At 37.6% G+C, this 27,707-nt stretch overlaps 3 protein-coding genes across 11 annotated transcripts in view; 1 reads left to right on the forward strand and 2 right to left on the reverse strand.

The window, feature by feature from the left end:
- Positions 1–28: 28 nt before the first annotated feature.
- Positions 29–606, reverse strand: LOC112461055 (cytochrome P450 4C1-like). Its single transcript, XM_025026124.1, has 2 exons — positions 507–606; positions 29–377 (listed from the first exon to the last, which is right to left on the reverse strand). The coding sequence occupies exons 1-2, from the start codon at positions 566–568 to the stop codon at positions 110–112; spliced, it is 330 nt and encodes a 109-aa protein (XP_024881892.1). The 5' UTR covers positions 569–606; the 3' UTR covers positions 29–109.
- Positions 607–2,466: 1,860 nt separating this feature from the next.
- On the forward strand, positions 2,467–4,513 carry LOC112461052 (UDP-xylose and UDP-N-acetylglucosamine transporter-like). Its single transcript, XM_025026120.1, has 5 exons — positions 2,467–2,790; positions 3,091–3,307; positions 3,390–3,704; positions 3,780–3,931; positions 4,063–4,513. Exons 1-5 carry the CDS (start codon positions 2,714–2,716, stop codon positions 4,310–4,312), a joined length of 1,011 nt encoding a protein of 336 aa, XP_024881888.1. The 5' UTR covers positions 2,467–2,713; the 3' UTR covers positions 4,313–4,513.
- Positions 4,514–4,677: 164 nt separating this feature from the next.
- Positions 4,678–27,707, reverse strand: part of LOC112461050 (AMP deaminase 2) — a 44,285-nt gene continuing 21,255 nt past the window's right edge. For 4 of the 9 annotated variants that reach the window (XM_025026117.1, XM_025026108.1, XM_025026109.1 and 1 more), the window contains 12 exons: positions 18,913–19,090; positions 10,586–10,739; positions 9,342–9,528; positions 8,839–8,928; positions 8,275–8,624; positions 7,808–8,005; positions 7,423–7,718; positions 7,223–7,349; positions 6,968–7,131; positions 6,589–6,883; positions 6,336–6,446; positions 4,678–6,153 (listed from right to left, as the gene is read on the reverse strand). In XM_025026117.1, the coding sequence (XP_024881885.1) occupies positions 5,968–6,153; positions 6,336–6,446; positions 6,589–6,883; positions 6,968–7,131; positions 7,223–7,349; positions 7,423–7,718; positions 7,808–8,005; positions 8,275–8,624; positions 8,839–8,928; positions 9,342–9,528; positions 10,586–10,739; positions 18,913–19,090 (2,336 nt within the window). In that variant the 3' untranslated portion in view covers positions 4,678–5,967. Of the gene's footprint in view, positions 6,154–6,335; positions 6,447–6,588; positions 6,884–6,967; positions 7,132–7,222; positions 7,350–7,422; positions 7,719–7,807; positions 8,006–8,274; positions 8,625–8,838; positions 8,929–9,341; positions 9,529–10,585; positions 10,740–12,295; positions 12,799–14,783; positions 14,880–18,912; positions 19,091–19,629; positions 19,892–23,063; positions 23,281–27,707 lie in introns of those variants that run through there. The other 5 variants (XM_025026110.1, XM_025026115.1, XM_025026112.1 and 2 more) reach the window with 5 other exon arrangements.

Here is a 27,707-nt window from a genome sequence, read left to right on the forward strand (position 1 = left end):
AGTAACTATTGAAGATAACCAGAAGGCTTTATCTGTCCGGACTCATTTAACTTGAGATAATTATTATTTCGCCTCGTGGCGATCGTGGCGCAGAGACAAGTGCGCTGGTCTAGTGCAGAGCCTGAGACCCGAGTTCAAATCCGACCGAAGACCGGTCGGTTTTTATACGATCGTCACCTCTCGGCGGTAATGGCAATCCACCGAGAGTATCTTGCCACGCTCGATCACGACAAGCTCCAGAAAAAATTACCTTGTCGACTAATTTCTGGATCACCCGAATTAAGTGGTCGTGCTCTTTGCCTACTGTGGTCAGTTTAAAAATGGAATCTGACGAGATCCACACGTTTGTGAATCGCATCTGTACAATGGATGCGACTCTGGAAAGTGGAAACAAATATTTTTTTTAAAATAAATTCGACGTATATATGTACAATGGTATTATATATTGTATAAAAATGTCAAAAACGTAAAAAATAAAAGGAATTTCAGAAGAATCGCGAATTTACCTGTCCACAGCTTTAACGTATTCATCATTGTAGTTCTTTTGTGCGTTAAGTTTATAGCCCATTGCAGTATCTACAATAAAATCAGCAAAATTAAATTAATTAATTAATATATTGAAATTAAGTTTAGACAAAGAAATTTTGTAATCTATGATGCAATATTTTAATATATATCGCGATACATGTAACACGATTGATAAATTTAAATTTTGCAATTCAACTATTTAATAATTAACATGTATGGATAAATAATTATACATAAGCGTATGATAACATTTAATAATACTAAATTAAAACAATAATGTGCACTATATTGCGCTAAAAATTAACGACGGTTAACTGTGTGTCATTATGGGATAATTGTTGTTATCCACATAATGGCTGGTGTAATGTAGATAACACGTGTGTAAAACGTGCGTTTATTTCGCAATGCATTTATTTTAACAACGCTCATTTGTGACCATTGCAGTAGACTGACAATGAGTATAGACGATCGGCGAGGGATAATCGATCGTGCATCCGTTTTCCTTCAACTAATTCAAAATTCTGAGTATTAATTAAGTAGACTTTTTTATATTTTCTAAATATTTTTTTTCTCAGTGTACACAAAAGTGGAATCGAGTAAGTGTATTGTTTTATCAAAATTTAAAACGGGAAACCTAAACATTTATCACACATACATCTATGTGGGGTCGTTGGATGCACAGAGATTAGGTTTCTTCGCAGTGGAGGAAGACTCCGTGTAAAAATAAAAAAAGTTTGCTTTTTTTGCGGTGTACGTGCGTAGCTGCAGGTACGCATGGCATGGACGCAAAGTGTTACGTCCAAACCTCGGAATTTTTATGGGTTTCCCGGGATTTCTATGGGATTCCTGAAATTTTTATGGGTTGTATGGGTTGTATGGGAAACGGTGGAAAGGCAACAAGGAGTGAGGTATGGAAGGACGTTGCAGACACCTGTCTCGCAGCCACACGTGTTAGGTGTATGGTACGAGTCGAACGCACTTTTCAAAGGCTTCGATTACGAGTCAACGTCGCTATGACACTGTGACGGTGAGCGGTGCGATTGTCGGTTCTATGTTAAGTCAAAGAACTTAATTCCTATTTACAGAGGGGGAAGGGGCTAATGTAATGACAGTCCCGATAACAAGAGAATATTTGGAACTGTATAATATAATAAGCAGCTTCAAAAGAAACTGGGTAAAATTTTGTCGTGGAATGTGTCAGAGGTTCCCGATTCTAATCCAGCAAACACCAAGTAACACTTACATATATTAGTTATAATTCCCTACTCAACAATGTAAATGCAATACGTGCGTGAGTGCAGGCGTACTTGGCGTGTGCGTGGTTGCTGGCGTGATTACTGCCGTATATGTGGTTACTGCCACAGATTGCTGGCAACCTCTATAAATCTATGCGAGCTTGCGACCGAATGCTATCTGTGCTATCGAGATTATCGAAAAAGTGTGCTCACTCGTGACACGGCTGGCTAGTGTGGTGGCCGGGTTGCCATTCGGTAGGGGGTGCGCGCCCCGCGCACGGCCACAATTTATGTATATATACAATACAATACATTTTATATTATATTATATATTTATATATTATATATATTTATATATTATATGTATAAAATATAATTAATCTACATCTAGGGTTATTTGTTAATTAATAATTAAAAATTCAAGAATGCGAGAAGGCAAGAAAATAATTTCTCGTTGCTACTTACAATCCAACATGACCGCACCGAAGAAACGGAAGTTTCAAAGAAATGCGTTATAATTTCCGAATAAAAATCTTATAAATACTTTTCAAATGAAAAAAAAAACATATCGAATTGACAGTCCAGGATTTAAATACCTAGACGCGACGCGCACGCTCCGAGCGCGCCAAAAATTGACGCATGTTAACGCAGCTTGACCTTGACGCGTCAGATGGAATTTTACGACGTCCGATATATGTATGTGTGTGTGCACGTGCCCACGTGGTATATATGTGTGCGCGCGTAGTTTTAATACATAATACATCGCGTTATTGCATCGCTGATAACTCGCGCGGAACACGGCCGCCGGGCGCCGGGCAGTCCGGGCAGTGCGCCGATGGATCGCGTGACGCGCGTTGGAGAATCGACACGCAAGGGTTTGTAGGTTAGACCGCGAGGCTCCGAGATTGATCGACGCGGGAGGAAGAAAGAGGAGAAGGATTTAAAGCACGATGCGGGCGGCTATCGCGGTGTGCTGCGTCTTCCTCGGCTGCTGCACCAACGTCGTGTTTCTGGAACTGCTGGTCAAGTGGGTATCGATGACTGGGCCAACCTGCTGCGTTACATAACAACGCGCGCTGCACGCTGTCCATTAAGAATTTTTAAGACACGTTTTATCGCTTTATTCGTACCTTAACGTCCGTACTTTCGTGCGGCTTACTTAAAGATGAAGCATTTGTCCGCCGCTCGTGATACTTTATTCAAAAAAAAAAAAAAAAAACGTCACTGCTGACTGCTGCAATGAGCGTCGTTATGATAAGATAATTGTTGCGAAATGAAAATAAGAAATGAATAAGATTTTTGTTCTCCATCGCTCCCGGTTTTTCAGGGATGATCCTGGCAGTGGAAATCTCATCACGTTCTCGCAGTTTCTCTTCATAGCAGTCGAGGGATTTCTGTTTACGTCCAAATGCGGCACCGTCAAACCAAACGTAGGCATAAAGGATTACTTTATTTTAGTCACAATGTTTTTTATTGCCAACGTATGCAATAATTATGCGTTTGACTTTAATATTCCTATGCCACTGCACATGATATTTAGAGCTGTGAGTAGCCCATAGATTCATTTCTGATAGAAGATAAATCGCAGGCTTTGCTGCAGATATACTGTACGTTGTATCGTTTCAGGGTTCTCTAATAGCCAACATGATTATGGGTATTATTATTTTAAACAAGAAGTATACGTTTAGCAAATATTTATCAGTATTTATGATCACCGTGGGAATAGCGCTCTGCACAATCGTTAGCGGCAAGGAGATCAAGTCCTTGCAGCAGAAAAATGTGGAGCAAGTAGCTACGACGCCGTGGGACGACTTCTTCTGGTGGATCTTGGGCATATCTCTGCTCACGATCGCCCTATTCGTTTCCGCTAGAATGGGTATTTATCAGGAAGTACTGCACAGCCGGTACGGTAAAAACGCGCGAGAAGCTTTGTATTATACAGTAAGTCTTTCCTCATTTCTTCTCGTTAAATGCCAGTGTCATAATTCAACGATATAATTGAGGAATTCTTTACAGCATCTGTTACCGTTGCCATTCTTCCTAATGCTAGCGCCTAATATTTATGATCACTGGAACTTTGCGCTCGCATCTGAGCCACTGAGGTTGCCTGTGATCGGTGTACATATCCCATCGTTAATCGCATATTTAATTGGAAACATTCTGACGCAGTATCCTTTTCTAAATATAGCTATGTCATAATACTTTCGTACAAACACGCGCGCGCGCACACATAATGTCAGGACATCTGTACGTATGTACTATCGCACCTCCAAAGTATTCTCCTTAACTGTACTTTCAGATATATGTGCATCAGCTCTGTATTCGTATTAACTACGGAGTGCAACTCCCTTACGGTTACTCTGGTAATAACATTGCGAAAGTTCCTGTCGTTGTTATTCTCTATAATCTATTTCAAAAACCCGTTTACTATATATCATTGGACTGGTACGTTACTAGTCTTCATAGGTACAGTTATTTTTACGGAAGTGATACCAAAGATTACGCAAAGCTTACAACAGACGAAACCTAAGACGAAAAAAACGGAATAGGTGCATTAACTTTAAAAATAAGACAGGCAAATAATTATCTTTTATTTCTATCGATTATGTAACTATGAATTGTTTAAGGCATTTTATAGTGATTGTGTCATTTCGATACGTACGGAAGCATAAAAGAGATTCTCGGATAGATATGATGTGGAAAATGATGCCCGTCCATTGTTTTGTATAATATATGCTTTTGTAAAATAATAGCGAATGCGTTTTCGAAATCTTTCTACCTCAATTATATTTTCATAGTTCAATTAATAAAAAGGATTGTATTCTCTCTTTCGATCACTAAGTACCTGATGGATCAGATTTGTTAAACGCAAATAAATTAGGCTATTGGTTAGTTCAATCAATGACTTCGCAAGTTCGATTTTAACGATGCAAGTATATTTCCGTTGTATAGTATATATTTTTTTTACAATAAATATATATCTTTCTATCTAGCAACAATTCAATTTAAATTCGATATCAGGGCACAGTGTTCGAGTGTTATAGATGATCATATATCGCTTAATTTAAATCCCTTAGGCTCGTTGTTCGGAAAGTTCTCTCGGAAAATGGTAGACGCAAAAAACGGTAAAGAGTCACGACGTTAAAATAATGAGAAACGAACGTTTATATCGCCGCGTTATACCTTGGCACGCATGTACAGCTCGTAAAAGATCTTAATTACATCTAATTAAACTAATTTCCTATTTACATTATCTATTTGTGGAAAGAAGGATGTACAATGGCACGAGTTAACTATCCGCATACGAGCCAGCTATTTGAATGCTCGTCGAAACAAACATCATACTCGATTATGATATAAATGTACAAAAATGTAAGAAAATAAAGCTAAAATCCAAGAAAGGAGTACGCCGCTGTCGCCGTGCACAGCCGAGATATGAAAAACGGATTTATTTTACCACGAGTTTAACGTTAAGGTAAATGAATATAATATTCGGCTCTAATCTAGTTTCATATTACAATACGTATACTAATGTGTATTATAAACGTTGCAACGATAGAAGAAATATCTTCTTACAACTACTATTAAATTGGTCAACGTATATGTATAATTTCTGATTTATTCTTGCGATTAAAGTCTTAAAAAAAAGATGCAAGACAATGAACGTACATAAAATATACATACATAAAATTCACACACACTTTGTCTCACTAACAAATAGATTTTTATACTATATTATGAAATCTCAATTTAGAAACTGATTCCATAATTTAGTACAAAATTAATTAATTAATTAATGACCTAACGAAATCGCACCTGGCCCTTTATTTATCTATAATCACTCCTTCATGTCATGCGATACAGATCTCAAGCACATGTGGAAAGTCTGATATAAAATACATATTTAATATCATTTTTGATATTGTATGTACTTCATCTAAAACATTTGATCAATGTTGTTCAAGTTTTATCGTCGAATTATATTCTTGATGTGTCAAGGGGAAAAGATTGATAATTATGTAAAAAAGAAAAAAATAATTTGCTTGTGAATTCGTAATGTTAAAAAAAACATTATGTAAAGTTCTAAAAGATCAGGAATCACAAGAATAAATCGAATATGTATAATCATAATTTGTCGATCTTTGAGTTGAACATCATTTCACGTTAATCAACCCATCGATTTTGAGAATCAAATAATTGGTTATTAACAAAATGTTGTGTTAAAAAGAAGTGACTCGGGTTTCTCCACGACCTTGAAGATATTGGACAGTTCGTCAACCAAGGTTTCATATCGGTAGGCCACTCGTATGTCTGGTACGTTGGTTCGAGTGATATCGTTACCAGCGACTCCTTCCTTCGTATAGTTAGGTCCTAACCAGTACTGCTTACTCTGCAAAATGAAAAACAATTAAATCACATGACATTCCGTCACGTCCATGCATCAAGCAAGTGTACGGAATCGAGAGATGCGTTATCACTATAAGAAGACAAACTCGTAGAACGCTCGAAGAAGTGTTAATCCGATCTCTTGGTTGCTCTTTATGTACACGGAAGACTGATATAATTACTCACCTTATGAGGAAAGCCACTCATAATAACGGAATTGCGTGCTAGCTCACACATGTCACACGAACTGAGTTTCCACACTTGCGCAGCAATACTATATTCTTCCATCAGGGGTTCCTATAATTAATACATTATATCATATCAATATATGAACCATGAAATAATATATAGCAATAATAATTTTTATATATTAGCGAGTTTTTTCAAATTACAAAAAAGATTATTGTATTGTCTACAGTATATAGTATTTCTTATTTACCTTGGTAAAATGAAACTGAAGAGGATCGTCCGTGGACAAGCTTACACATAGCCCTCTAGCAAGGTATTCTGGAAGTGGATTACGGTGATAGTTCAGGAAAAGCGAGTTGTTACTGAGCGGCGACATCGCGATGCCGATTTGCGTAAGGTAATACAAATATTGGAGCACGGGAACTTTTCTGAGCAGTAGGCCATGTGAAATATTCTCCGCCATCATGTAGCCACACACAAGATGTTGAATGGGTCCTGCCTCGCCGCAGTGAGGTCTCAGGACAAATGTATTGAAGCCTTGTTCTCTATAAAAATAAAAGATTTCACGTCTCAGATGTAATGAGATAATTACTCAAAATAGAATTTTGAAAACTTGATAATCAACGTACGCTCTAAATTGATTGAGGACCGTCATATTTGCATAAGTGTAGTATTGGTAATATCCGTATGGCGGATTCTCTATGTCGTCCCATTCAGCGGGTGGACAAACGTCTTTATCGAAGAGAGGATTTTCAGGCTTACTTTCATCGTCCACGGAATCGAAACCTATTACCTGTGACAATAATATAGCGAATGCATTTAGAAAAGTACAATAACAGTAACAGAAATGAATTAGAAAAATAATATAAAATAGAAAAACATACGTATTGGAGAAATTTATGCAGCTCCGGATGAGAATTGGGATCGTTGGTTACTTCGAAGAGCGGCAGGAAGATGTTGTTAATAATCTCTTGGAAGTTCGTCATGAGTTTGTTCAGCTTAAAGATATCGCTATATACAAAATGCGAGCAATGAGAAATCCGTCAAACTTAAGTGCCGCGCGTATACCATATAACAGACTTACTATAATCTAGGAATCTGTATGAGCCAGCGTACGTTGTCCGAATACACGTCACCCTGAATCGCCCACTTAGCTAGTTTATCCCATTCTTCTGGATTCTTGCCATAAATCGAAAGACGCAGCTCCGCGTTCTGATATTTGGACTCCTCGAGGTCGCTTGCGACCTCCTTGATTATACGCGCAAAATATGAACCGTTCAGATAGTTATCGGTCTTGAGAAAAACTTCGCGCAAGCGGCTTTCACCGATAGGATTGTACTTCGCGTTGAACTTGTCGAATCTGTGAAACGTGTTTCTGTCCTGCGAAAAAAAGGGAAAATAACGTGTAAATATTTTTTGGAGGACTTCCTCGATATCTTAATGTAAACGTCATTCGGAAGAATACTTACTGCATGCACGTCCAACATGTCGACGCTCAGATCGTAAGTCGTCAGATTCATGGATTGAAAAACTTCGCGGAGTGTCATGGTCTCACCGGTTTTGGAACAAGTGACCACTTCATCGGCGTGATTCTTCAACGTTTTCTTGATGAATCTAAGCAGGTGCTTTTGATTCATGCATGAAGCCGCATGTATGTGAGTATCGACCTGTGATGAATTCAATCATACAATAGCGCAATCACACGCGTCGTTGATGTATAAGCAGAAAGAAAATTTGAAATAATACTATACATCATCAATTATATCATCAACACTATACATTCTTAATTTGAAATAACACTACAAAAGAAATCTAAAACCTTCTTTAATTTTCTGCTTTGAAATTGCATTATCCTGTTTCTAACTTTACAATAAATATTGATCTTACAAATTACGGTCCCAATACACTTGCAAACTTGAATTGTTTGCGTACAGACCTTCCTGATGTTATAGAAGTCCCGGTGCGGCACGGCCTTCTGACTCGCTAGCTCTCTGAGCTCGTTCAGCAGCACATGTAACTGATACTTGGAGGAAAGATAACTCAATCTTCGGTAACAGAAGGATTTCAAGGGCCCGTCGGCGATCATGGCGCACAGAAGGTTCATGTCCTGGACGAAGGCTGCCAGGTCCGGATACGAATACGGGACCGGCTTGCCGTTAGCCAGGTCCTCCTCATTGGCGAACAGGTTGAACACGCCGTTGACCGGTACGATCTTGTAATTCTTTGTCGGTGGAAATTCGCATTCCCACGGATCGCCCCGGGAAGCAGGTGCATGTACCGGGTGATCTGTTGATAATTGATTAAGGCGCGCGATTAGCGAGGCATCATTTAGCGCGCCAACTGTCTGTTGCCGCAGCGCTGTTTAATTTATTAATTCAGAAATAATAACTATATCGCATATGGTAAAAAGACTCTATGATGGTTAAGCAGCAGCTAGTGACTCAAAACAGCGTGCAACAGGAAATTCGAGGTAAGGATATTTAATAGGTATTAGGAAGACCTGTCCGAGAGACGTCTTTGATCAGCGCGTCGATGTCCGCGTCGGATTGAGTGCCCCCGATTTCTTTCACAATATCCAGCAGCTCTTTTCCTTAGAAAATATGTAATAAAACTGGCATCGTATACTCTTCATTAACTCATACGCTAAGAATGTATAGTGCTTGGCACACTAAACTAAAGCTGTGCTTTGTATGAAGCTCCGCACGAGGAGTCGCGTGATTATATACGCATCGCTGCGCCCGACGAAAAAGAAATTAAAAAAAAATTACACAACACACGAACGGTAGTTTGACGTCGTTATTGCCATCGGCGCTTGAAGCGTTAAAACGTTAATGTTAATTGCACTGGAATTTTTATAAAGATTACAATCACATGTTTTCTTGGTAGACAACGGCACGAGGAAGGGACGTCGGGAGATACGTGTGGTAAAGGTATGGAACATCGGATTGGATTTTCAACATACAACTTTGAGACACGAGTTGTTTCTCAATCAACGATAGCTACCTTCGATGGCCTTGCGATCATCGTGGTGAACTTCGTCGTCTGTGGTGAGTGGTCTTTTATCGATACTGCGCAAGAACCTAGAAGGAATAGTGGGGAAGCTCTGTTTGGAGTTGTTCATGTATTTCTCGCGCATCGCCAACGCTTGCACCAGCATCTTGGAGGCCCTTTGAAGATCTTCCAGAGGTACCTATGTATAATTTTTATAGATAAAGCACGGTAATATAAAATTAATCGGAGCAACGAAGTAATTTTTCAAATTACTTCGTTCAAATTAGTCGTTTGCGCCGCTCACTTTTCATATCGAAAAGTGCCGTCGCAACAAACTTAATAATGCACTCCTGCAGCTTCTACTGCCATTTTCAAAACTTGATTAGACTTCCTTAATTAGACTTTATAATCAAAATGTTTTCATTAAACTTATTAAAAATAAATAAAAAAGTGCATGCATATAAAATAAATTTTATTTTTATACACTTATATCATGACACCTTCCGACATGGAACAGAACAAGTATGAATATGCTGCTTGACATTTTTCGCACAGATTTTATTTTTTATTTTATTTTAAATATTTAATAATATTTTAATAATTTTCCTGTTGATTATAAAACATTCATTATCTATTATGACATAAAAATCTTTATAATAAGGTAACATCAAATATGTACATATAATTTAATTTAAACTTTAATAAAATATTTCTGCTTAAACTGATTTTGATATATTTCATATTAAAATTATTATAGCGATAATAAAACTAGATTAAAGGCATCGCTTATAGTTTAATGTGGATGTAACATAAAGGGAGAAGGGGCAAAGCCAAGCGCGACCAAGGTTTCTCGCGTAAATCCGCAGTCTCAAGGTTTCCATTTCACACAAAATCTCCAGAGACATATCCGTGCATAATAGCATCCGCGAAACCATAAAGCTGAAGTTACATCTCGACTAGATCGATCTTGTGTCGATTATTTGATATCTTACTAATTATTATTTCTCGAGACATATCTTATAGATAATCCATTTTTTCGTATCTTTATCATTTCTAAATTTAATCACTTAATTTTTATTTAATCATGGCACATTCGGCAAATTGTAGCCATAAAGATACCCGTTAAATGATGCAATAATTTCCAAAGTATCGCGTCATTCAGTAAATTATAACAAATACAGTTATGGTTCGAAAAAAATAGTCATGAGAAGCGTTAAAAATCAAATATAAATTAGCTAAAACAGTTTGAGACTCACTCCGGAAGTGTCCTCGCCGGATATGGAGACCCGTTGAAAATGAGGTACGAAATCATTTTCTTCGATCTTGAAACTATGATCGATGTCATCAGGAACTCCTGGATGGAGCGACGGCTCGTAATGACTGCGACGTTCCTCAAGATCTTTTGCAGCTCTATTAAATACAAAAAGAAACCGTTGACTCTACAAAGAGTTTATTTTTTCTAACATAAAATAAAATTTTGTAGTGAAATATACCTTTATATGACTCGCAATTATTCTGCGAAATATTAAAAGGAAATTTTTTTCATTTAAAAATCCGTGACAAAGATTTTTTATTAAAATAATTTAATTGTAACTTTTTAATTCTCAATATCAAGCATCTTAGTAATTACAACTGATATTTTTTTAATTTTAATAATATTATTATATTTATTAATTAACTATATGACAAAGATTTTTATTAAAATAATTTACAATTTTTTAATTCTCAATATCAAATATCTTACTAATTAAAACTGATATTTTTTTTTATATTTTATTAATATCATTATATTTATTAATTAAATATGCGACAAAAATTTTTATTAAAATATAATTTATTGTAACTTTTTAATTCTCAATATCAAAAAACTTAGTAATTAAAACTGATATTTTCTAAATTATATTAATATAAAATCCATTCAAAAATTATAAACAAATAAAATGCAATATCTATTAACAACTCTTGAAACTTCAACATTCTACCTCATTTTCGTTTCACTTCAGATTGGAGCAAGGAATTTTCTTTCTTATCGTTATACATATCAACTGTTGCCCTGTGCAGAACAAGTATCTAAAATTATCTTATACAAACGTCGATAGGAGAGAATTTATAGCGCGGAGTTAATTCACGGGTCGCAACAGAGGCAAATAAAATACACTTTCGTGATCGAGAGTCTTCAATCACGAGAGAGTAGGGTTAAATTCGACGAAGTCGTGATAGATACTTCATGGACTTTTGACCCGAGGGTTATCAATGAATATCGAGGCGATATTCTTTTTTTTATATATATATACATGGGAGCAAATTAAAAGCTCCGTAAGATAATCACTCTTTAATTAATGCACCACGCATGAGATGTTCCATTAATGCCTGTCCGTATATATCCCGGTTTATTTCCTCGTGTCCATAATTTCATAATATTATCAAGACGAGACTTGTATATTGAAAATAATATCTCTGACGAGAAATATTAAAATGACTCGCAAAACAGCATAAAATAATTGTTTTCAGGATAATTTTAAATATCCTGTCGAATACAAAAATGTCAAATTAAAAAATTAATATAATAATTTTATAATATATTAGCTAAATGTTACTAATATTGTATTACTAGATATATTAGTAATGAAAAATAATATATATATTTTATCATAGTTAATTATATCTTTAAATAATAATATCATCAAATTGAATAATCTCATGATTTATACTTCTAATTACGGTATTTAGATTCATCAGTACTAAATTGAATAACACATTTGCCCCAGATATGATTATATATGCACTTAAGCACTTAATAATAATTTATGACGCATGGATTGGAGGAATAAGAGCGATAGATCAAATCGATAATCAGCAGAGTTAGCAAACAAAATTGTAAAATATATCGGTCTTCATACACGAGAATTTAAGAAACTTAAAGCGTGGCTCGCCATCCGCTCTCGTAATATAAAAGCACGAATTACCTCAGGAGACTCCTATTATCCCTCGTCCATCGTTTTGACTCGTTTGCGCAGGCGAACATGTTACGCGATCGATACCACGTGTTGGAGATCGATCGCTCTTACGCGCGCGGAATAGATCGCGGTGCGGAAGCGCGAGTCGAGTAATGCGACGCGCAAATTCGTGCTGCGCTATTCTCCACGCTCATTTGCCACAACACCTCCCTCCTTTTCACAGACGCGATACATGGGATTCCATCGCTGAGGATGGGTTTCCACTTGCAGCGATCGACGAATCGTGTTCGTTTCGACCTATAAACGGCGTCTCTCGATCACAATCGTCGGTCGACCGTATCACCCGATCTTCGGTAACCCGGTCGAAAGTCTCCGTGATCTTTCATGATTAGTCGGCCGGAACAGCCGATAAGTTCTCTTTATGGAAGCTGACGGGGCGCAGTGGGAGCCGCGTGGTCCTTTCCCGGTTTCTTCCACGATCTCATGCATATATTCCGCCACCCTGCTGTGTTCTGTCAAATGAACGTAATCGTTCCGACTTCATTGCTGAGCGCATTCGATAATTTTAAAAATCTCCATTTCGCGCACAGGAAATTACATGCGACTCGCAAACAAATATTCCGCGTTGAATCGGAATACGCGGAGACTGCGGAGAGTCACAGAAGCGGAAAATATCGAGTTGAAATGAATTGTATAGGGGAAAAACGAAAAATAACATGGAATTTATTCGATGCGCAGATAAAATTAATTCATGCGTGATGCAGGAGAAACAAATAGGAGGATGAATATTATTTCTATTGTATAAATATATAATCTCTCAATCGTTACTGCTATTTTGTTCATGACTCCGTCAGTGTTTTTATACTTTATATCCTCTCTCATTTAGTTGACAAATAGTTGCGGGATGTGGCAAAAGAGTAACAAAACTCCTCGGTGTAATAGCAGAGTGCGCTATATGTTGCTGCGGTAAACGCGTTCATCACACCTTTGTATGTACTTGCCTCCCCACGCGATAAATCTCGCTAAACGCCGCAACTACAAAAAGTTTATAGAAAGAAAATGCCAAAATAGCAAACGCTATTTCAATTCATGTACGAGACACAACAGGGCCGATATCACAGTCTCCGATTAACGTGATCCTCCGATTAAACTCACTCTTCGTCTCTTTCTAGGGGGACAGTTAGAAAGAGATGCAGAGTGAATTTAATCGGAGGATCACGTTAATCGGAGACTGTGATATCGGCCCACATTCGAATAAATATCTTCAAAGTTTCGAGGTATAATATCTATTCATGGAAAGAATTCATGAAAATAATTATGTAGAACACTCAAACTGATTGCTAAAATGTCGAAATTTTTTACAGCATTATCATCATACTTCAGCGACCTATTATAATTATTTTGATGGCGCAACAAAATTATTTTCAAAGATCTGTATCTAGCTAAAATTTTTAGATACTTGAGCAAAATCGTTCTTTCCGTGCTCATGTCGAAGATTCTTTAAATTTCATTTCTGAATCCTCTCTTACTCCTTGTTAATCTTTGATCACCCAACGTCAGGGAGATTTAAATTCGTATCGCGGAAATTACAAGGGCAACATGCAAGCGCAAGCGAGACTCGATGGGGACCGCAGGATTAATAAATCTCACTGATTAGAGAGAGAGTCGCGAATTTGAATCGAATTCTCGGAGGATCCTCGAACCGCGCATCGCACATTTCTACGTCAGCGATACTGTTGACGCGGTGTTTAATCGCAAACACGAGAAGCGTCCTACTCTTCAATTGACTCACTCGCCAACATCGGACGATCTCGAACGCGTCCACAAAGGATTAGCGTTGCTGCAGTCCGATTAGGATATCGCGAGACTCTTAGAAAGCTCGCTCACATCTCAGCTTTCACACGCTATACCAATTACGTCATTACGTGGATCGAACGTGTGTTGGTGCCGTGTTGCAACGTATAACAGACGTTTTCGAGCTCCGGTAATGTAATTGCATCGCTCGGCGAAGGGGATCGATAAATCAAAATATCCGACTGCCACAAATCGAGGTAGAGACCGATTTAACACGTAATCCAAATAGAGTTCATTATACGTACACCGGGGGAGGATCAGATATTTTCTTTTTAATAAATCAACGATCGTTCAATGCAGTTAAGCATATAATATGCAGAAACATATTATCGAATTCGTTATAAAGGATATTTTCTACATTCGAAAAATAATAGTTAAATTTATTTCTGCATATGCCACATGACGCTAATTCTTCACGGGGGGGACTACCGCAGCTACGAATATTATTAGAGCCACTACACGCCGCGATCGCGAATCCGATCGTATAATTTCGTCAGTAGATCCCGGTGATTTGCGATAATCTCTACAATCATATCGGCGGTTTAGCGTGAGGTCCATTTTCCCCGGATCGCCGGCTATTATACCGGTTTCGACGCGGAGCACGGCGCGCGGCACGCACGCAGCCCTCGTGTGCGAACGATACCTTAAACGATACCTCCTCCGCGCGCATGCAACTCTTTCGACCGTGCCGGAAGTCGCGTACGCCGCCGAGCGTACGTCCGGTATCAACGACGGTCGCACGAGAACTGAGCGGGTGGACCGAGGAGGACGGCCACGGGCCACGGCTGATCGCGCGGGCAACCCTTTCGACCCACCCCCGCGCCCGCGGCCAGAGCGTGGTTCCTCCCGTGTTTTACCGCGCTCTCCGATGGCATATTAAAAAAAAAAACGGCCGACGCATGGTTTCCGCTTACCATGTGTAAATATAGGGAAGTAACGCGACGTGGTTTACACATGGTGTCCCTTGTGCATGCTAAATGCGTCATTGAAATTATTAGCGCGACACGCGCGGCGTATTTATCGCTCGCTTAATTGAACGCTTAGGCCTCCCCCAATAGTTTATCCGTTGCGTCGTTATTTTTCCCTGAGTATCGCCAATGATAACGCAGTCGCAAGTTATATCAAAATGCTTTTATAGGTAATTTTATCGGTACTCAAGATACGCTTCAATATCGTTCAAGTACCTTGAGTACTTCTAATTAGGGGCAACAAACAGAAATATGGACGGGGAGGAAACTACCTTGAATAAACTTGTTGGCTTTTGTTTTACGACGACGAGACCAGCTGCGCGATCGATTTTTGAGACGGAGGTCGTTATACGGGGTGTTTCGTAACAAGGTTCGCGTTCGACGATTCTGTAAAAGCGCGTCTCTCCCGGTGAGCTTTTCGCGACTTTCCGCCTTTTATCAGTTCTTCTCGCAGCTCGCGAATCGACCCTTCTTATGCCAAACCCTTCGCTCGCCTGGGGACAGTTCTATTTTTAAATAAGTATTAACGATTATGACACACATTTCGAATTGAATTATCGCGTTACATTAAGCGTCTCGAGGCCAAACAGGCACATGTCCCGCGTTGAATTATTGATCGCGGCTTTATTGGCTGCAGAAACAAGAATTCCGTTCACGACGACGACGACGACGATTTTATCGGTGATCAACGGCTGTCCCAAGGTAATCCGCGTTTTTCGTGCAATCGGTAAACAAAGATTGCGTAGTCGATCTAAATAACGCAAGAATGTGCCTCCTCTTGTCCCGATATATACTTACGCAAATATAAATACATTTGAGTTATATCCGCGACATGTTTACGGATAATTCGTGTGCGCTCGCCAAATGCTACCCATCCTTTATATTTTTGCTACGATTTTATTAATCGTAGTAAAAATTGATAATTCAACGAGTCGAGAGAGAAAACACGTAATAACATTGATTAAAAATAAGATAAATAATGAACTGCATAGTTATCCTTATTTATAAATTGATAACTAAATCTCTGGTCCATAATTAAATCTCGCCAATAATGCCATTTAATTAATTGAACTAAATTAAATTCTGAAATTACCATTAAATATTTCAAACTAAATTATACACTACAATCAAATCATACATACATATAAATATGCGTGTGAATTTAAAATTCTCTACATACAATTCAAATCCTGTTTATATAATATAAACTGGCCGGGCGTTATTATTGGAAACGTAAACTTTTTTCGAAAATGTAGAAAAAGAGACGCAGTAATTCTGGAAAGGGCGTTTTGAGCTCAATTAAATTATTCAAATATACCGTTAATGTATTTTAAACTTAATTATACATCTCAATCAAATCATACACATAAATATGCGTGATGTGAGTTTAAAATTCTCCATATACAGTCGACTCCTGTTTATAATATAAACTGGCCGGGCGTTATTATTGGAAACGTAACTTTTCTCGAAAACGTAGGAAAAGAGACGCAGAGTAATTCTAAAAGAGCGCAGAGCGCTGTCCCATCGAGTAGCAATGCGACATTTCTCGCGCAAAATTCCTCCTCGGCCTTTCCAGTCGAGACGTGGGCGGCGTGACCTACCAGTCTCTCTATTCGTTTATATCCTTCGCTCGGATCTACATAATACATCACAGTGAAATATCTAACGACGATATAATTCCGAACTGGTTCGCCCAGCGCAAACCCGACGAACATTGCCGAGTCGGTGTTCCACCGGTTTACATAAACCATCGCGCGTAAAACGTTTTCTCATTGTTACGCCATGGCCGCAGGAAGTGGAACAGCTATTCCCTAAGCATCGCGTTCGATTGTCAATATTGTGAATACAACACAGACACAGAGTCTCTGATATAATCGTATTAAGTGCCTTTAATTATATAACACATTTCTGAATAAAGTAGATGTAATCGAGATATTCCTCGAGTATCTCTATCTCAGATTTTCTGACCGACAAATTCCTTTCTTCTCCCTTACCTTCACTGGATGTAAATTTAAGTTATAGCTTGGGTAAGAATTAGTGAAGCAAATTCAATATTCCTTCAACAGAGAAGCAAGCTAATTCGGGATATTCTCGTCAGGCGAGTTTAAAAACCGCGTTTCGCAATTAATACGATGGTCCCGTGATAATACCGTGCAAAGAATAAGCGCTCTTCTATTTGTTCCTTAATTTTCGTAAAAGCCTTCGAACGGTTTATGATACCCATTACCCGAGATACCCTGATACGCGATTGCAACATTACAAGGGAACGGTCGGAAGTGTCCCTCACTGATTTTGATGAGTTTTTGATGTTGTAGAGTATAAAAAAATATTAAACTCATATTTCTTTAGCTGTTTATCTCAAGGGGGTAAAACACCCCTTTGAAAAAACAAAAGATAAATGATTTGAAAAGTACTATTCAACTTTTGTTAAATAAAACCATTTTTTTTCTATCTTTTATTTAAAAACCGATTTTTTTCAAAGGGATTATTTACCCTCTAAATGTTAAGATTAGCAGCTAAAAAAATATGGGTCTAATATTTCTTGATGCTCTACAACATATATCCAAAGTCTATCAAAATCGGTGAGGGACACTTCCGGCCGTTCCCTTGATAGATATGCTACAGCGTTTTAAAAACGTCAGAATGTTTAGATCGTTTAAATGTTTAAAAGATATAAGAAAGACGATATTTTTTCACCGTGCCTTATCTTTTGGGGAAAATAATTTTTCAAAATATTATTACTTAAAATTCTAAACATACTTTTAATTTATATGCTCAGCGATTTTCACAGAATTTTATAGTTTGTCTGGTTCGCTTAAATGTCCACGTTGCAGACACTCTGTATAACGATCTATAGCATTTGATTTTATTAGATTTTATTCGATCGTGCGTGTATTAGGTACCTCATATAACCGAGTTTATACTTTTATATCCCTTGGCGATACTTTAGTACCTTTCGCAATTGTAAATATATAATGATCGGTATTTTGCCTCGAGTGTTGCCTACTTACCGTTTTAACCCTCAAGATTAACTTCTTCCGGTGCAAAATAATTATCTAAGCTTAACTAACTAAAATTAATCTATATATTCGATGCAATATTAATATATGAACTCCATATAAGTATATATTAGGAGTTGTATATGTTCTAATATAACAGATATATATTAGATTGATGTGTAAAAAGCCCGTCGTTTTTCCAAGAATCTTTATATTAAATAAAGTTGAAGATTCTCTTTGAAAAGGGAAGTTGGAAGCTGAAAGTTTTCTTTGAAAAGGGAATTGAAAAATTTTTCTTTAGACGATAAGAGAAGTGTATTAAAGACCGCGATAGCTTTTTGCTGCAATATGGCTAAAATTTCAACTTTATTCCATGAATTTCGCAAACCTTTCGCAGCAATTTAATATTTTTTTTTTGTATTCATATTATTTGGTCCGGATACAGTTAATTTTCCCGAGGTCATACTTTATTAAAACATATATTTAAATCCGAATTACATCCCAAATTAAAATATAAAATTCAAGAAACTAAAATATCTTACATATGGAGGGGTAAAAGCCATAGTGTAAGTCAAATTTTTTAATGTTGACTCGTGTGCATAGATGCAATTTATATATGTATTGTATAGATTGCATGTATGCACACGAGTCAATATTTTAAAAAATTTGACTTACACCGCTACATGGCTTTTACCCCTCCATATATATATGAACATACAATTATAGGTATGTTGGTAAAAATGAGTTTTTACTTGAATCGATCTAAATTGTGTAAATCAAAAACGCTATAAAAGTGCATGCTCACTTGACAGTCAGTTGTCGTTGAATCAGGAGCTTCTTCTCGATCTGCTCGATCGGGAATTGAGGTACTTCGTAGGGTGCTGAAATCTCATTCGGCAGCTCGTGAGATGCAAGTCTCAAGCCACTGCTACCGCCTGCACCGTTGCCACCGCCCTCGATACCGAAGACTGGGCTCTCGCTACCTGCGAGAAACAAAATTTTGCTAATAAATCGGCTAATAAAGAATGGTCTGTTTGCAATATTGAAGACTTTTCTTACTGCAATACCAAACAAGATTCTGAACTAAATCAATAACGAATATTTATTTCTAGTCCGATATGACATGTAAAATGTTGAATTATTTTATTTCGATGTTAATATTATTGTCTCAATACGATTTATTGCTTTTTTGTCACTCACTTTTCTTTGTGCACCTTATCATGCATACAAATATATAAATGTGCCGCGTGATATTAGTGAGAAAACTGCATATGCGGAAAGCATATGTGTGTTAAGTTAGAGAATTTAGAGAAAGCACATATTGTTATAGGTGATATCAAAATATGAATTTGATAATTTCTTAGATGTCTTAAAATAATTTATAAACACAAAAGACTCGTGATACATAAAAATTACGAAGTTTCCGGTTCGTTTAAAGATAAAGAATATATAGAGTAGGCCTAGGCCGCGATGAAAAAATTGAAGGAAGATTGAAATCTTTTCATAATGGTCGATTTATTACCGTTATTTACATACTCCGTGGCTTGTCCAGTTTTCTGCAACCATTCGGTAACGGAATTGCGCTTGTACACGGCAAGAATTTCATTCTCATTTCCCATTTCGAGAATATCAACTGTTTTCATCAACACGAATCGCTATACGTTCCTGCAAACACTTCCCGGCTTTATGCTACACTTATGTTTACACGATCCCGTCATTCGAAAGGCTCAAAAAATGATCGATCGTTCCTGACTCGCCCAAAGATACGTATATGTACAAGAAACTTAAGATAATGAGTTTAATAAGCGGGTCATTATAGTTGGCCGAAAATACACGTCTCCATATTACATTGTATCCAATTAAAAAGAAAGATTAGCAATTCATTATCAAGCATCAAGCAGTTGACCGAGCGTCAACTAGTTATAAATACAATTGGTAAATAAGTTACCGGTCGTAATTAGTAACTACCGATTCGCTGAATTCAAGTTAAACATTCAACCAGCGATCGATCGTGATTTCAAAATACCAATAATTATAACAGTTGTGGGTATAGGAACGAATTGTAAGCTGCTACAAATTATTCTTTTATCATTCGCGTGATTAACGTCGATCATTCCTAATTGGACGTTATTTTGTCACTCTTATTCTAGGGAGGGTCACTAGTCTAACGATCGCACTTCCGCGAGAGACGCGTCGTTCTCCCACGATATGATCAATGGAACCAATGAGCTCGCCGCGACCCTCGACAAATCTACAAAGAGCCGCACTGCCGAGTTATTAATAGAACGCGGCGCGGTGCGCGATGACAAGGACTGTTGTTTTCGATCGTCCAAACCAACGACGTGCTCTTCTCGTCCACGTCGCGCGGCGCCGCGCCGTCGTGTTCGCATTCGCATCGCGAGGGCAACGAGGTTCGCGCATTGCATTGTCGCGACTGAGGCCAAGTTCTACAACGACGGACAAAAAGCTGTTGTGACGAAGTCACTATATACGAATGTCGCGGATTTTACGATCCACGCGTAGTAAACCGTACTACGTCTATACGTCAGAGGAACGGGTGAATCAGGGTTGCGTCAGGGATGATTAGATTACGCCTGTACACGATTACTTCGCATCTAAATTTGCATGAAATTGACACGGATGTGTTCTCGTAAACTATGTAGGCGGATCATGTAGAGTACAAATTAAGTATCTCTTTTTGTACTCCGTAGCGTGCTGTTACTCCGTTTTTTATCTTTCCTAGCAATTTTCAGATTTCTCCTTTCAAAAATCGCTCTAATTTTAAGACACATTACATATATGATTTTTAATAATAATAACAGTATTTACACGCCTTATACAGGCAAAAACTATGGTTATTTATTACTATTTATAGTAATAAATAACCATAGTCAGCAATACTCAACAATCGTAATTCACGCAAAAACTTATTCTAAAAAAGATTTATAGCTTTTGAAACGATTAAACCTGTCATTTCATTTTAAGAAAAAGGTTTATAAGACAAAATGACAGGTTCAACCGTTCCAACGTGAATCAATAGCGAACTGTCAGCGGCAGAAATTCGCGGCGCCCGACGATGTCAACAGGCGAAACTCGCCTTTCATTCGACCATCGACGGCGGCGCAGCGGAGCCCGCGGATGAAGACATCGGCTCGCACTATAAATAGTTGACCCGAAGAAATATTTCCCAGATCGCTTTCCCGCATGCTCGCTACTCGGAAATCATGCTGTTTTTCCGCCTGTTTTCAATGCTGGCGAGATGATTCACGCGCTCAACAAGCTCAATCACTTGCCCGACTATACGAGTTCTACAATTCCACGAAGAACGGAAATTACACGCGACGCAGAATCCCTTTGATGAATCCGCGATTTGTCTTCGGATCTAACCGCGTCGTACGGATTTATTTTCGTATCTTGGATTTTCACGTAACGTCTGCGTGAACCTCACTTTCAACCGCGTGCACGAGATAAGCACATTGCCGTTCGCGTCACTTAAGAAAATATTATTTGAATTATTTCCAGACAAGATTTCTCTGTAATGAAAAAAAAAAAAAAAAAAAACAGATTCTAAATTTACGAACGAATCTAGACGGAAAACATTTTATATTGTTGATCAGAGGTATTCCTGGAACGCTACGCAGTAATTCGAGAATGTTTATTTTACAAGGTAAAATAAACGTATATATATATATATATATTTTATATATATATATATATATAAAAGCCCATGCTCCAATTCATAAAATCGCTAAATTTTTGCATAAAAAAAGAACGTTATGAACACCTGCGTAAATTATTCGAGTAAAACAAAGGTAAACGTCATGTAAAATTGATACTCCAGTTCGTGAGATATGTCACGAATCGTCGTCGTCGACTTATCTGTGACTTTAAATAACCGGAGATGTGTCAGAATAATATCCGAGTGTTCGATTAATAGTATAGAACTTGTCCGATACATGTATAGCATTAATCTCTATAAATATATCATCTCTATAATTATCTCGTGTTCATCTTGCGTTATCAAAGTCGATATTAACGAGATTGAAGCAGATGAGAAAAAAACGATACTCGAATTAAATTTCGCACGGGATGTCGTAGCTTGTTGCTCGTCTCGGCGAGCGTCTCAAGTGTATCTTTAGCTCTTTATTTACGGACATATTATTGATAACAACACCGTTCTGACGCATATGATGGTTGGACTAGCGGACACATCTTATCAACACGCGCGTTTTCGAAAAGGCAAAGGACCGCATATTATCAGTAAAGTAACGGCGTGGCGTGAGATGTTGTTTGCTTGGGGCGACTTTCGTCAGCGATCGACACATTTGAGAAGCCGGTTGCGTTGCATCGACGTCGATTAACTCTGATCAACTGGTCTTCTTGTTCTACGATATATATACGGGTTGCTCCATAAAATACAGACACGTAGCATTATTCCTTACAAAATTTATACAGCTAGTTCTTTTCTTTCGCAATTGTCGAAAGAAACCGTGTCACATTTAAGTCTCTTGGTCGTAAATTAAAATTCTATTTAATTAAAAAAAGGTTCACTTTACACATGAGTGTGAATTGAGCAATAAATGATAATTTTTCGTGATTCCTTAAGACTTTATTCGAAAACAGTTTTGAGCATGCCGTTCCAAGGTCCTATCTTACATCAATCAACGTCCGAAGAGATTTCGTTTGATAGATGGTATTCAATTTTATTCTCGAAATCAAAACAACGTAGCAAAAACGCGATAAAAAAATTCAAACATTCGTAACGTTAGTAATTTACTATTGCTAAACATTACTCGAGAAGAAAAGGGTCTGAAACATTCCGATAATTGCGCAATCTCAAAAGTGCGACGCGATTCGTTTTAATCGCGAGTCCCAGGTCGGAATGCCAGGAATCGGACAAATCGCACGGTCGATGCAACGCAAAATTTGACGTATCTCTTTGAGTTTCACACAAACTTGCGACAAGAGGCCCCTTCCGTGAGATCCACGAGGGTCACTCGATCCTGGCGTGATGCCCGTTTTATCTATCGTCGAGAAGCTTCGAATGACTTTACTCCATGGGAAAACGGAGCGCGACGCGAGAAGCGAGATGCGAGTTCGCTCTCGAGAGGTCTTTCTCTCACAAGAGAGAGAAACTTTTACTGCGTGTGTTTAGTCGACGACGCGTCGGGGGGCACTGACCATACCGACTGGTCCGCGAGAGTGTCGAATGCACTGACTATGTCAGGGTGAGAGGAAGGGAGGGAAAACATACTCGGTGGAATCTTGGCGACGGAGCCGCATCACGGAATCCGCGTGTGTACACTGTGTGTACGCTCTCGCGCGTGGGCCGCGCTCGCGCCACGCGCGGCGCATACGCGCGCGGAACCGCGCGTGCACGCGGTACGGGTCAGCGCATAATAAAAATCATAATTATTTGATAAGACTACATATAAATATAGTGTAATATTTATGTAATACGAAAAATTTCGATTAACAATTCTCATTTTTCAAAGATCCCAAGTTGGTTTCCAATCTGATTTCCAAAGATCCTGAAATTGCGAAACAGTGTAATAATGTGATGTTTGCAGAAGGAAGGTTTTTGAATATTGCTTGAAAAAATTCTTACGAGCCTGATGATCTCGAAAATATGCATTCGACAGAATGATAAAATTTCGTTAGACACGATCAGTACAGGAGCGACTTATTTATCAATTAATGTCACAGATGAATCTCGATAGTCTTGATACGAAACATTATCGCACGAGACGTTTCTTTTAATATTCTATAGCACGTAGCACTGAGAATGAAAAACAAATTTGATTTAGGCCGATATTCATAGTCCGTTCTTATTCCAAGACTGTCTTAAGTAATGTCTTTTAAGATGCTAATACGGTTTTGTGATTGGTCCATGACATCTTAAGATTGTACTTAAGACGGTCTTAGATACAATAAGAACCGACTATGGATACCGTCTTTAGACTGCGAATGCAGTTCGTATTATGAAGATATCTTGCTTCTGCGAGTGATAAGTGAGAACTGCACTTTTTAAAATCTCCAGATAGCTCTTCGCCTTTGAGAAAGATTTATGGGTGATAAAATGTTCGGAACAAAAGGGTCCTGACCTAGTATTTTAGCAACAAGAAGATACGACATTCGGCAGATACGAGTCTATTGAGATTTGGCATTTTAACGTTGCACGTAAATATTCGATCATCGGCGGAAATTCTCTTGCGGAACATTTTGGGAGGCACAGAGATTTCAAAATTCCCAAGATAGAAACTTAACGCGACAGTTTTTAAGATTGAAAGTTACAGGCACACGTGGCAGAGTAAGATTTTTGGCGGAGTAAGACCATTAATATACTCGGCAAAATTTTTGGAACTGGATTTACGTCACATTCCCATATTATCGATGTATTAATATGCCACTTTAGTCATAATTTGCACACGCGCGTGGAACATACCGAAGAAACTTGGCACAAACATCTCGCAACGCGCGACAGCGCGAGGCGAAACACGCATTAGTATTTTTAACACTGTGGGCCTTTTAAGGCACAGTCGATTTTTTATTTATGATTCCCACGGGAATGAGGGAAAAAAACTGCAACATTTCCGAACTATGTAAGTATAGAAATCACTTTTTGAAACCTTAAATGTGATACATGGATTTTTATAGATCTTTTGTAACACAGAAACGCTTTAAAAAACCTTTTGGACTTAAAAGTCCCAGGGTGTCCGGATGAGTACTCCAAAAACACGATCCACCCAGTTAATATAATAATAGTACACTCGCGGACACGACGACTCGCGATTGGCGTGCATGCTTTATTACCGCTGTGACCCACATCGCACGGTGCGATACACACACGCACGATCGTTATGTGCGTGCGTAACTGCGTAGGTGTCACAAGGCAGATTACGCATACACGAGTGATAGAACGAGGGACGTACGTGCGAAAGGCCGTTCTATTGTTGACAATTGTATAAATTATAAATAAAGCGTGTCCGTTTGAAAAACATACCACCTTTGTAACTCTAAGAGCTGCGTTATAGATAGGCGATATGTTTTTCATCCCGCTGCTCCTCGAACGATCCCGTTGCGTGTTTATCTTCCCCTTGTCTCGTACTCGATATGTATACATACAAGCGATAAATCTGACACTGTTAGCGTTTTGTTTCACCGGCAATTTAATGTTTTAATTTATATCTCGTCGTGTGTAAGAGTAATTACTCGATAAAAAAAATAAATCTTTGATATCTTTTGAATTATTTACAGAAACATAATAGCTGATGTGTGATACCAACTATCAATTTTTTTAATGTGTACGTCTTAAAAAGTTAATGCAAGCAGAATATTGAGCTACTCCACAAATTAGAGAAACCAGAAAGTTTTGAAAATAAGAAACGCTTAGAGAATAGAGAAGCAATGGGGAAAACTGTGGAAATTTTTTGTTTAGTCACTAATTAGCCACTGCAAATAAACGATTTAAAAAATAACACATATGTAGCAATATTTCAGGTAATAGTGCAGTACGAATTGATGTGTTTTGATGCTTTATTATGTCAATTTGTATTACATTACGTTATTTGAAAGGTATGGCCATATATATATAAGGTAATAAATCTTCGTACTGTAACTCAAGTAAAACCTGACGTGCATTTCGAAATGTAAAAGTCGCTGACACAATGAAGAATGGGCATAATTTTCTCGACAAATAAATATTGATTATTTTTCACCGCGATGCATTATGCTACGTGCGGTATTACTTCTTTCTTTTACGTCACTGACAAACTCGTGGATGTTTGTTTTAGCAGTGCGCGATGCACTAACTGATTTAATTACGTAGTCGTTCTTGTCGCGCCGAACAATTTTCGCGTGCGCCAAACACGGCAGCTGAACTAATTGGCGTTTACTGTCGCGAGATCCGAGCGAGAAATAATTTCCTCCAATTGGTGTCACCGACTGTCACCGACATCATGCAAGCCATACCGCGAATCACGAGAATGTTATATTCCTGGAACGAGATATTCTCGCACGTGTTTGAACCTCTCCTTGAAGTCGAACCAATCAATTCCATAAAATAGAAAATAGAATTAAAAATAAATAAAATTACAAATTAATCATAATTATTCTGGCGATAAAATCAAGAAAGGAGCAAATTGATAAAAAGTAGAGTTAATTAGTTTGACCTGCGAAAAAGACTCATTTATATCTGAAGGTGTCTATTCGAAAATTTAACTAAAAGAGAAAGATGTCATCTGATTTAGCCATCGTGTTTTTATCACGTGCATTAAACGAGAATTTCGCTTAAATATTTATATTCAGTTATATTTATATTTACTTATTCATATTTATGCTTATTTTTATTTATGTTTATATAGTATGTATAGATACACACTCTGCTCCTTTCACAGTAATTGTTTCACTTGAAACTCTTTGCTGGTCTCTTTTGACCTTGACATTTACAGAATGAACTCCTGAGTCAGCTGTGCACTTTGAATGAAGTGAAGGGAAGAAGCTTTTGACACAAAGCGACCTTCACAATGAAGGTAATCTAAAACTTTAACCACTATGTAAATCAAAATCAAAATAAACCGTATAAATTTTTGTAAGTAATTATTCGCTGTTTAACAACAGATAAATAAGGCTTATCAACGATCACGTTTAATGTTAAATGTTATGTTTGTACTGAATGTGCTTGCCGTTTTATCTTTAAAAAGGTTAGCTGTAAATAGTTAAATTTAGACTTGAACAATTTATGATCAGATCGTGAAGAATTACGCAGATATTTTGCGTATTATAACTGTATTGTATGAAGAATAATGTAAATAAAGTAAAACGTAATTCACAACATTAAAATAAAGCGGATTAAGTAGATAATAGAGTTTATTATATTCTATCAAAACAGATTTGCTATACCGTATACATTATGATAATGATTATCGGTATCTTATATATCAACAATCTTATCACGAAAGTGTGTTCAATCGACTCTGTAACAAGTGCTTGTGTTACACACCACGATTATAGATGAATTTTTTAACTGGTAATTATAGATTTTAAAAGCTTTATCAAAAGACTCATTGTGTGACGTCAAAGTTGAAAGTAATATCGTAACATTAAATAAATCATGTCGCAAATGGGTGTGCTCATGATATACTCATATAACAACAAAAACATTTCACACGCGGTTTATAAAAAGTGACTTCAAACACGTACTTATGTTTCTTTCATCTATGGATGTTTCAATTAACTCGAGATCGATTTTTCTTTATTAAAAGTTTTAATTTTTATTTCGTAATACCTTTTTAATTTAAATACCTATAACAATATTAATCCACAGCAATAAAACAAATTTAAATATCTATGCGACTAATTTTTTCCTAATTTTAATTCCCAAATCCAAATTCTATCTTTAAAATATAGTGTACAAAATACTCGTAAAATTTTAACGATGCAAAAGACATCATCGCCAAAAAAATCAGCATTTTTAATTTATCAAACTATCAAAAGAGGTAATTTTGACACACAACAATGTAGGAATTTAATTATCTTAACACAAAAGTGAAATTCTCTCTCTCTCTCTCTCTCTCTCTCTCTCTCTCTCTCTCTCTCTCT

This window comes from Temnothorax curvispinosus, unplaced genomic scaffold (assembly GCF_003070985.1).
Source record: "Temnothorax curvispinosus isolate PA1 unplaced genomic scaffold, ASM307098v1 QBEX01011003.1, whole genome shotgun sequence".
Classification (NCBI taxonomy): domain Eukaryota; kingdom Metazoa; phylum Arthropoda; class Insecta; order Hymenoptera; family Formicidae; genus Temnothorax; species Temnothorax curvispinosus.

Bases quoted from the DNA above. Each gene is read 5' to 3' on its own strand.
- LOC112461055 (XM_025026124.1), bottom strand. From the start codon at position 568: ATGGGCTATAAACTTAACGCACAAAAGAACTACAATGATGAATACGTT. The intron at 378-506 runs GTAAATTCGCGA...TCCACTTTCCAG, and splicing joins TACGTTAAAGCTGTGGACAG to AGTCGCATCCATTGTACAGA.
- LOC112461052 (XM_025026120.1), top strand. From the start codon at position 2,714: ATGCGGGCGGCTATCGCGGTGTGCTGCGTCTTCCTCGGCTGCTGCACC. The intron at 2,791-3,090 runs GTGGGTATCGAT...CCGGTTTTTCAG, and splicing joins TTTCTGGAACTGCTGGTCAA to GGATGATCCTGGCAGTGGAA. The intron at 3,308-3,389 runs GTGAGTAGCCCA...GTATCGTTTCAG, and splicing joins TGCACATGATATTTAGAGCT to GGTTCTCTAATAGCCAACAT.